This window comes from Cavia porcellus, unplaced genomic scaffold (genome assembly GCF_034190915.1).
Source record: "Cavia porcellus strain 051 isolate PalLab524CR breed Dunkin Hartley unplaced genomic scaffold, mCavPor4.1 scaffold_12, whole genome shotgun sequence".
Lineage (NCBI taxonomy): Eukaryota > Metazoa > Chordata > Mammalia > Rodentia > Caviidae > Cavia > Cavia porcellus.
Window position 1 is genome coordinate 43,785,489 of NW_026947495.1, and position 12,119 is coordinate 43,797,607.

Sequence of the window (12,119 nt, forward strand, 5' to 3'; positions counted from 1 at the left end):
ACAAAAAGAAGCTATCATGTGTTGTTCCTGAAGGCAAAGTATTTGTGAGATATTCTTAAATTCTGTACATAACTTTCAGCACTTCATGTGTTAAATTATCAGGTATATATCAGAGTATACAGTGGCATACACTTTGAATTTTGTTTTGTCAAGTAAAGGGGGGCCATCACACACACACACACACACACACACACACACACACACACACACACACAGCCTTAGTCCATAAATATTTGTGAGTATTAACTAGTATCTATGCAAGTAGTATACCATGCTTTTAGCAGAGGTCCTTTAAATCAGATAAAGTATATTACATCTGAAAGAATATTATTTTGTGAAACATTTATTTCTCTAAGGATAATGACAGTATAAAGTTGTATATTTTATGGCATTAAATTGCAAGAATAACAAATGATTTTATTGCTTTTCAAAAACTTTATCTTTATGAAAAGTTACCAGGAGTCCAATATAAAAGATTTCAAAACAATTCTACTTACATGGTCTATAATTTAATCAGTCAGAAAATTTTTAGTTATGTATAGCACATAGAGAGACATTTACCATATCATCTATCAATTATTAGCCTCCTCAATACTGTCTAACTACAGATCCTGGAAAGTCTTTGGCCTATAGGCTCAGTCCCTTCCAATTTCTGAACCAAGAAAAATCAGATTGAGGAGACATTTCAAGCCTATATTGTCCAAATGTGTCTTGCTTCTGGAAGCATAAATACTTTTCCTGCAATATTTATTCTGTGCTTTGTATTTTCTAATCAAATTTATTGATTAAGTTATCCCTCACTGCTCCCTATTTTATCCCTGATGACTTGATCTGTGCTTCCAACCCATATCAAGTGTGAATTTTGGTGTCACTATTCCCGTCTTCTGAGTGGGATCTCAATGAAAATGATGCTTCTCCCAGCTCCACAAACCAGTTCTTGACCATGAGGTTCTTCAACGTAAGAAAAGTTAATCGTATAAACTTCATCCATCTTCTATAATTTTGTATAATAAATTTCTAATCTTACTCATTTGCAAAGGTATAAAATGTGTACTCAACAGATAGCTAAGTAGAGATACACAAGTAATTTTACTGAGGGAACAGTAACGTATGTATATAGTAATAAAGGTTAGAGACACAAAATTCTCAGAAGCAGAATGGATAATTGCAAATATATATTTGGAGTTAAGAAAATAAGGGAAAACTATCTGAAGCAAATCATTCAGCAGAAAGATCCTTTTTCTTCTTCCTCTTTGTCCTCTTATAGTAACTTGTGCTTGATTTAGTAATTTTTGGCATTTTTAAGATAAATGATATTTGTAATTGTATTTCTCTCAAATGTTTATTAACTTATGTTAATCAGAGGACTAATGTATTTGAGAATCTTATGGCCACAGTTGGTAGTTTAATCTTGATTCTGAATAATCTATAATCTGAAATTGTACTTAGCTTTGTAATAGCTTCTCTTAGGGTCAAGCACTTTCAATTAAGTTTGGCAACATGAATGAAAGAAGATAACATGCATATGTCTCAGTCAAAGAGAAATAAATGGCATAATTAATATTTATTAATACACAGGATAGACCATACCAGGTATGATAAAATATAGTATGTTTTTAAATTTTAAAAATCTATTACAAAAATGATACATGGCCCCCCCTCAAAATATTGCCTCTCAACTGAAGCATATCTTCTTGTTCTTTTTTTTTAATTTAAAGAGAAAAAAGAAAGGACATTTAAAAAAGCAGTAAAAGGGTACAAGTAATATAGAATTTCAAGAAAAAAATATACAGTAAAAAATCACTAGTTAATAGGTTACATATTGTCTTCCTAGAAACAGTTGTCTAAATTATAAAATTAAAGCATCTTGTTGTTCTTGTTCTTAACACTTTTGGAAGCAATTCTATAAATCCTCTTTTCTAAGTATATATTTTTAGTTATGCTTTTGTGGCAGCCTTGATGTTCTGAATTAATTCCTTGCAAGAATGAAATGCGGTCATTTGAGTGGAATTTGCCTTAATTTTTACATTTCATGTTCCATTTGACTTTGGAAAAGAGCCAGAATTAGATTGGTGCCAGATCTGGTGAATAAGGCAGGAGGCCAACCATAATGTTTTTGTGAGGCTGCCTTTGCATTGAACGGATGCAGCAACAGCATTCACTGTGTTTTTGATCACTGTCATAAATTTACTTAGGAAAGAGGAATTTCAGTGCCACTTTAGGAAGTGGCAAGAACAATGGGATAAGTGTGGTCAAAGTAGGGAAGGTTTTGGAGAGACATTAACGACAGGACTTCATTTCTCTTTCTCTCTCTCTCTCTCTCTCTCTCTCTCTCTCTCTTTCTCTCTCTCTGTCTCTCTCTCTGGTTCACTCTTCTCTCTCTTTCTCTCTCTCTCTCTCTCTCTCTCTCTGGTTCACTCTTTAAATTTGAGTGTTCCTTACTTGTGGTAGGTATTATTAGAGTTTAAGAATGAATGATGTCTATTTGGGAAATTTTAGTCTTAGTTTTTAGAGGAATTGAGAAAAATATCTAATTTATGCAGATGTTTCTATTCTAAATACTATAACTTAATTTGATGTTAATACTAACTAAAAACAGTGATGCTCCTTCCAGTTTACTTCTGCAGGAGTTTAGAAACTAGGAGTAAGACAGATTTGGAAAAAGCAAAATAAATATTATAGTAAAATATAATTTTGGAATTTCCTTACAAACTTGCATTTAGTTAACAATGTAGTTTAATAATATCACAGATTTTCTGACTCAAATGACTATTTGCCTCATGTTTTACTTTCTCTTCTCTGTGTGTCTTCCATTTAGATAAGAAATGTTGAAACCAATCAATGTTTAGACAACATGGGCCGGAAAGAAAATGAAAAAGTGGGTATATTCAATTGTCATGGCATGGGAGGAAACCAGGTAAACTCTTTTTATCAGTTTAGTAATTTATGGGAGTAAATATGGGTAAAATCGTTAGTGCACATCATGGCTCTTACACTAATAACAGTAAGTTCTTAGTTGAGTAAACAAATAATGATTCAAACCAATAGCTAATTTGGCTATTTTACGGTCCCAAGCATGCTAAAACAGTGGTGCAAAATTAAAGCAAAGGATAATTCAGTGAAATTGCATTTAAAAAATAGCCAGATATTTTAGGTCCATTTCAGTGTATCATGATGAGAAAATTATGATTATGCATTATTATATAGTTATTCTATGCTTTTTTCTGTTAATTTTTTTGAGTATCAGGATTTCCATGAGTTTCGAATTTCAATAAAATTTTTAATTACATAAGTTAGCACTGAGGGCTGACTAAAATCCTAGGGAAAAATTTCGTTGTGTCAATCCAATTGTCAGAAACTTATCAGAGCATAAGAAAGACTTTTGTGTTCCATGTGAGTTCTGGAAAATATCTCTTCCACAAGGTTCTGGGCTGTGAGTCTTCTGTCTTGAGCAGCCTTACTCCATGGTAACACTGAAAGGAAGACTTTGGAATTTCTGGAAAATGTTCTCAAAACAGAGCTGGAGATAGCTGGTAGCAAGCTATTGCAGAAGTTGATGAGAATCACAGCAATGAATTCTTTCTAAGGTGTAAAATTTCTTGGTTAGAGTGAACTAAGTTTGCAAAAGGTAATCCCTCCAGCATATGTGGGTTCAAGGCTACACAGTGACTCTGCTACTGTAAATCAGGAGCACACTGGGCCCTATACTATACTTTGGAAGGCCCTATGTGATTTAATATTTTCCTGAAAAGTGAAAAAATCAATAATTAAAAACTCAAGTAGAGTTCCAAAGTTTCAACTCATGCAAGATAATATTTAAAACCAAATCTCTGAACTAAGGCATTTGGGAAAATTAGTTTATGATAGAAGATCATAGAAACAACAATACAGGTAGAAGACAGAAAAATATTTTAAATGATTCAACTTATTGTTGTATTTATTTATAATAAATGAAAGACCCATAGCACCTGAAATCAGAGGAATTCTGATAAATTCATTTAAATGTTTCAAAAGTTTGGAGGGAGGAGAAAAGAGAAGGACAGAAGAGAACATAAAAAGAATTAAGCTATGTTACGCACATGTACTGACTTCCCACATTGATTGTAATCTTATGTACCTCAAGCATGAACAAATAAAAATGAAAGTTAAAAAAACACAGGAAAATAAAGATGTGGGTTTTACTTTTCTCACCTAAGTTTGAATGTAGTCAAATGTGAACATTTGCTTGGGTCATAAATGATTCCCTGAGAAAATCAGGAATCATATCTTTCCATTCTTAGATGCCTGCAGTTAACTTTCACATCATTAGCTGATCAGAAGAATTTGATGAAGCTCCTTCACATAGTATGCTTTCATTCAGGACAGGAAAAGTATAGTGAGGAAAAACAAAGTGTTCTGTCTGCTTTTAATTAGGAAAAATCAAAAGCTTCCTAGAGGATCCATAGTCCACCATGTATTATGTATATATCTCTTTGGTCAAAGCTATGTAACTTGAATAAAGCTAGGTCCAAAATTACTAACTGTTTGGCATCAGAGACACACATGGCTGCTCCTCAAATTGAATGGGCATTCAGAACTGATTGCTATAATCCATTCCAACAGGTTATGGGAAAACAACAATTAATCATCTGTACCATGATGACATACAGAAATAAAAAAATCCTGTGATCTCTCTGTAATTCTAATGTAAACTAAATGAGAAAATACCTCAGATAAAAGACCTTTAAAAATTCAATAAGGTGGTAAGGTTACTGTTAAAAAGAATAATCATATACCCATATTTGTGTGAATGACACCATATGCCCAGATCATAACTGTTAACTACTACTTTATGCACAAAATTTTAAATATCCAGAAAGAAACTTTCCCAGTCATTTGTAATCCTATCTTCATTCCCGGCACGTGGCACAGTGTTTGTGATTTTTAGAGACACATAAAAACTAGTCAAATTAATAGCTGAAGGTGTTTGTGGTCAGAACAATAGGTTTTAATATTGAGTATCTTATAGACATTGTCCAGGAATAATTTTAGCTATTGTCAGTGTAACCAGTGGTCTAAAAAACCATCAATCTTAGGGATTCATAAAGTGAAAAGGTAATCAATAAAGAAAATCCACTCCTGCATAATTCTAATAATATCTTTACATTGTCAATTTAATAACAAGTGAGAAACTGAAGCCATATTTATTTATTTATTTATTTATTTATTTGTCTTTTTCGTTTTTATCGGTACCAGGAATTGAATTCATGACTGCCTGCTTGCAAGGCAGGTGCTTATGCCACTGAGCTAAATCCCCAGCCCCAGAAACCATATTTAATTTAACCTATATTAATACTTATTAGTATTGTATACAGATATATACAAGTAATATCTATTAAAAACTAAATAGTTGTACAGATAGATAGATAGATAGATAGATAGATAGATAAATAGATAGTATGGAATAGTATATAGTTCCAAGAGTAGCCAAAAATGTATAAATACTGACATTGAAAATACAAAATGGAAAAAAAATCTAGAGTGTCTCTTACTTTCAGTGATTTACTTATGAAAAATATAAATGAATATCTTTCTGTATAGTTATAACATATATTTATGAGTGCTATGACCTACTAGAAATGCATTGTTATTTGTCAGGAATACAGATTGTTCTAAAGAGAATAAATCTAACAAGAAATTGGAATAGAAATTTTCACTTTTACCTCACATTTTGTATTTATTTATTAGCTTCATAATGAAAATGGAAACTGTTGAAAATAAAAGAACTTCGTTTTGCAATATCATAAACTTTATAGAGTAATTTATGGGTAAACTACTTAATATTTTAACTTTAATGTGTATAAAATGTATTAAAGATTTGTCTCAAATATTGTTACTTATTACTCATCTCCTATTTCTCATATTGGCCCATTAGCACCAGTTATTCTCCTTACTTGTTATTTCTACTTATGTTTTCTATTATTTTTTATTTTATTTCAAAGATAAAAGCTGAAATGTTCTTTCAGAGGCTAAGATGAAGATAAAAATGCAACTTCCTTTAATATTGTTTAGCTTCAATGACCTGTCTCTAATGCTCCTATAACAAACACATATTATGAAAATGTTCAGTCACATAAAATCCTATCATTATGACTTCTGCTTTGATAAAATTCAGTATTTTCAGGGTAATTAATACTTAGTGGAAGGTTAAGATTTTGTCTTGCTTGTTTTGAAAAAGAACAGATTTTAGGTTTTTATTGTCAACGTTCCCTTTCTGTATGTATTGCTATTCTTTATGTTACCATGGAAGCAGAAACTATTTTTGTGTTTAGTTTTGAATTTTTACAAGTATCATAGCCCCCAGCCCTAAAACTCTTCAAATTCTTTTCCTACCCTTTAGACAAAAGTCATAACATAAGTTAAAATGATTTTTGACTTGGTTACATTTCTAAACTAAAATATGTCATACTTGTTGACACTTACTTCTTAACAATTTCTCCTTGCACAGGAGTTTTTGTAGATTTATTTGTTCTCAAGTGATTGGAGGTATCAGAAAAAATGCACTTTTCTTGTTTGAAATATTTTGCTTAAGTGCTCAAATATACAAAATATATAAAGTTGGATCAATGGAAGCTTTTGTAGATGGAATATTATTTTCTGAATGCAGTTTCATATTGTAGCAGAAAATGCCCCTTTCCCCAGCCAGTATACTTCAGTTTGTTAGTTGTCCAGATAATAATTTCTTTTCCATTCCTGAAGCCATAGAAACAATAGGAATTAAGGATTGACTTGCATCAATACTCCTGGGCCAGTCAGCCTAGGAAGAATATAGAACTCAACCAGCAGGCCCTAAAGGAGGAATTCAGGTGACTGACTCCTTCCCTTCATTGTGGGACTCAGCAATTAGACAAACATCAACCAAACAGTAGGACCTTAAGACACACATGAGGTAAAAATGACAAAATGAAAAAACAAAATGCTTTTTCAAACTTCCATTAAGAACATGTGTGGGAGACACTGAAATAAAGGATGTTAGAAGTCATACACCTAAAATTTCTGAAAAGACAGCAAGTGAAATAAAGAAACAAATCCATGAGGCTATAGAGGAAATCAGATTAGAAATAATATCTCATGTAAAGACACAAATGACAACCTTAATAAAGGAGTTGCTCAGAATTAGATAGAGCATAGGTAAAAAAAAAAATACAGGAACATGGGAAAATCATGGAAACCTTGAATGAGCAATATAGAAATAAAACACCAGAATATATGAAACAAATTCAAAGAGATATCCAGGAAATAAAAAAAAAATTCTATTGAAAGCTGGTGATATCATTTGTATGAAATTGAGGATAGAATTTTAGACCTTGAGGACCGGATCACAGCTAGCAATCATGGGAAAAAAAAAAAAAAAAAAAAAAAAAAAACTTTTAAAAATAATAAGGCAGCATGAATTGACAATTCTACAACTTCAAAACGATGCCAAAAGAACAATATAAGACTAATAGGCATCAATAAAGATGCAAGAGTTGATGCAAATGACATTGGTAAACTATTTGCAAAAATGATAGCAGAAATTTCCCAAACATGGCGAATGAATCTGATATGATAAGTGAGGTATATACAATGCCAGTCATAACCAAAATAAATCTATACCAGGCATATAATAATATCCCAGACATACAACATGAAGAGGGAATACTAAAAGATGTTAAAGAAAAGGCACAAATTAAAATGAGCTTAGAGTGAAGTATTTTAAGCCCTGAAAGAAAACAAATTTTAATACAGATTGATGCACCCTGTAAAACTCTCTTTGAAACTTAATGGAGATATAAGATACTTACATGACAAAGAACAACTAAATTAATTCGTGTACAACAAACCAACCTTAAAAGAGTACTGAAAGACATACTAGTGATAAAAATGCCTACAATTCACAGAAAATAACAAAGAAAGCACAAGACAGGGAGAAAAATTTTAAAAGGGGGAGAAGCAAGAAACCAACAAAAAGAACATAACAAGAGAAAGTTGAGCCAGTACATATCAGTTATATCCAACATTGTAAATAAGATCAGTTCACCAATTGAAAGAAATGAGTTGAAAGAATGGATCAAGAAACAGGATCCCACAATATGCTGTGTACAATAAACACACTTAACTCAAAAGGAAACTCATAGACTAAAAGTCAATGAATGGAAAACAATATTCCATGCAACAGGAAACCAGAAAAAAGCGGGGGTAGCTACTCTGTTTGCAGACAATGTGAACCAAAAACAAAATATGACAAAAAGAGATAAAAAAAAGTAACTACATACTTGTTAGGGCAATAATTCAAGGGAAAGAAAAAACAATCATATATATATATATATATATATATATATATATATATATATATGCCAAATACAAGAACACCCAATTATATAAGACAAATACTAATAGATATGAAAAATTAAATAAGCAACAGAATAGTTGTAATAGGGAACCTCAATAATACATTGTCACAAAGAGATAGATCAACTAGATAAAGTCAGAGAACAAATAACAGAACTGAATCAAGTGCATGAGCAAATGACTTAGTACAGATTTACAGAGTGTTCCACCCAATCACATTAGAATACACATTCTTCTCAGCTGCACATGAAACATTCTCCAAAATAGACCATATATTAGTCCCATAGAGTATTCTTAAGTAAATGTAAAGGGATTGAAATTATCCCATGCATATTATCTGATCACAGTGTACTGAATTTAGAAACTAATGGCAAAAGAAATTGCAAAGCCTGCATACATACATGAAAATTAAATAACCTCTTGAACAATCCATGTGTTACAGGTAAAATTAAAGAATAAATTAAGCAATTTCTACAATTCAATGAAAATGCAGATACAACATACCAAAATCTATGGGCATAATGGAAACAATCTTAGGAGGAAAATATATGGCAATAAATTGTCACATCAGGAAAACACAGTGAGCACAAATAAACAACCTAATGCTACACTTCAAGCTTCTAGAAAAAGAAGGGCAAGTCAAGTCCACAACTCATAGAAAAGAGGAAATTGTAAAGGTCAGAGCAAAAGTTAATGCAATCAAGACTAAGAAAACAATGCAAAGAATTAATGAATCAAAGAGTTGGTTATTTGAGAGAATAAACAAAATTGATAAACCTCTTGCCTATCTTATCAAGAAAAAGAAATAAAAACACATATTAATGCAATAAATAAGGAATGAAAAGTTTAAAATTACTACAGATCCCATGGAAATACAAAAGATCATGAATACCTACTTTGAAGATCTTTATCCACATAGTGTGGAAAACACAGAGGGAATCAATAGATTTCTAGCAATGCATGAAATACCAAAGGTGAATCAAAAAATATAAAAATTTTGAGTAAGCCATTGTCAGCTACTGAAATTGAAAATGTGATTAAAAATTCACCAACAAAGAAAAACCTAGGTCCTCATGGATTCACAGCTGAATTATATAAGAAATTTAGAGAAGATTTAATGCCAATACTCCTCAAACTCTTCAATGAAATGGAAAGGGAAGTAATTCTCCCTAATTTCTGGGGACAAGTATTACTCTGATACCACACTCAAAGAAAGACCCAACCAAAAAGGAAAACTGTAGGTCAATCTCCCTAAATGAACATCAATGCAAAAATTCTCAATAAAATACTGGGAACTAGAATGCAGCAAATCATTAAGAAGATTATACATCATTACCAAGTGGGATGTATCTCAAGAATGCAAGGATAGTTTAACTTACGCAAATCAATAAATATAATACACCATATCAACAGAATCAAAGACAAAAATCACATGATCATCTCAATAGATGCTGAAAAAGCTTTTGATAAATTCCAAAAACTTGTTCATGATAAGAACCATAAAGAAACTTGGAACAGAAGGTATCTACCTCAATCTGATAAAAGCCATATATGATAAATCAACAGCCAACATTATACTAAGTGGACAAAAACTGAAAAATTTTACTCTAAAATCAGGAATAAGACAAGGTTGTCCACTATTACCACTCCTATTCAGTATAGTTTTGGAAATATTAACCAAGGCAATCAGACCAGAAAAAGCAATAAAATGAATACGGATAGGAAAGTAAGAAGTTAATTTATCACTGTTTGCAGATGACATAATACGCTACATAAAAGATCACCCAAAACTTCATTGAAAGACTTCTAAATGTAATAACAAAATTCAATAATGTAGTTGGATACAAAGTCAGCACTCACGAATCAATAGCATTCCTTTACACAAAAAACAAACTCAATGAGAAGGAAATTATGGAAATCACACCTTTCACAACAGCATCCAAAGTAATGAAATATTTAGGAATCAATCTAACAAAGGATGTAAAAGACATATACATTAAAAATTATGGCAGTGTAAAAAAGGAGATTGAAGAGGATATCATAAAATAGAAAGATATCCCTTGCGCTTGGTTAGGAAGAACCAACATTGTGAAAATGGCCACACTTCCAAAAGCATTATACAGATTTAATGCAATATCAATCAAAATATCATTAACATACCTTACAAATAGAGAGAAAACATTCAAAATTCATTTGGAAACAGAATAGACCTAGAGTAGCAAAGGCACTCCTGGGTAATAAAGGTAGGAAGGAAGCATCACACTCCCTTGAAATATACTACAAAGCTACTGTAATAAAATTAGCATTATACTGGAATAAAAACAGACCGTAGGATCAATGGAACAAGTTAGAAGTGCAGACAGAACTACAAAGACACTTAGCCATCTTATCTTTGACAAAGAGGATAAACATGTTCTTTGGAAGAGCAATAACCTCTTTAACAAATGGTGCTAGAAAAATTGACTTTCCCGTTGCTGAAGACTGAAACTAGACCCATCTTTATCATCATGCATTAAAATAAAATTAAAATAGATCAAAGATCTAAGTATTACAACAGAAACACTAAATCTACTGGAAGACAAGTTAGGTAGAAATTTTACAGTCATAAAATAAGCAGAGAGTTCATGTACAAAACATAAACAGCATGGGAAGTACTTCAAAGAATCAACAACTGGGAATTCTTCTTATTAAAATGTTTTGTATTCAAAAGTGATTTCAGAAGAAATCACCAACAGAGTGAAAATAAAACCCATAGAATAGGAAAGAATTTTGGCCAGCTGTCCCTCAGACAAAAGACTTATATCTGGAACATATAAACAACTGAAAAACAAAAGGACCCCAAATTCAAAAACCCAATCCTTAAATGAGTATCTCTGATGAACATACACTTCTAAGATGAAGAAATACAAATGAAAAATATATACATGAAGACATGTTCAACATCACTGGTCATTTGAGAAATGCAAATTAAAACAACATTGAAATTGCATGTCACTTGGGTAAGCAACAAGCTTATCTGGAGGAACATAGGCTGTGATGATAGCTATCGAGGTGAAATGCAATTGGATGCCTATGGTGCTTTGGTGTTACACTAACATCGCTGGTCTAAGGCCAATGGTCTGATCATAGATTCAGAGGATTGCAGTACATAGTGTGGCATCTAGAGGCGATCTCCTTTTGAGGATCTTAGCCACTGATGATTCCTTATGGCCTTATTCTGAATTCTTATATCATTTCTATTGTTTTGTTGGGTTGGGTTTGATTCTCTTTTGTTTTGTTTGTTTATGTTAAATCTGATGACAAGAGCAGTATTTTAAAGATAGCAAGTTTGAATTTACTATTGGCTTGTTTTAAAAACCTTTATCACATTCATTGCTTTGTTTTTATTTTTTCTATTCTATTCTGTTCTGTTTGATTTTATTGTATCTGAAGGTATCTGCAGTTATTTTGAAAACATAAAAAGACATTATGGAAATTACTGTTGATTTAATAATGTTTTGAAGTCCTATATCTCTTACACTGATTTATTTTGATTGATTTTATATCTTTAACATAAAATAAATCAACCAATACTAAATGTTGTTGGGGCTCTTGGGAAAAAGAAACACTTCTTTATTCTTGGTAGGAATGCAGACTGGTGCAACCACTGTGGAAAGCAGTGCTGAGATTCCTTAAAAAACTAGGATTAGAAGTCCCATTCAATCCAGCTATCCCCTTTTGTGTATTTTCCCTCAAAAATTGAAAATATC

At 31.8% G+C, this 12,119-nt stretch overlaps 1 protein-coding gene across 5 annotated transcripts in view; it reads left to right on the forward strand.

Moving 5' to 3' along the window:
* The window catches only part of Galnt13 (polypeptide N-acetylgalactosaminyltransferase 13), a 464,434-nt gene that overhangs the window by 417,697 nt on the left and 34,618 nt on the right, over positions 1-12,119 (forward strand). For all 5 annotated transcript variants that reach the window (XM_063259105.1, XM_063259107.1, XM_063259108.1 and 2 more), the window contains exon 10: positions 2,819-2,917. In XM_063259105.1, coding sequence (XP_063115175.1) covers positions 2,819-2,917 — 99 coding nt within the window. The remainder of the gene's footprint in view (positions 1-2,818; positions 2,918-12,119) is intronic.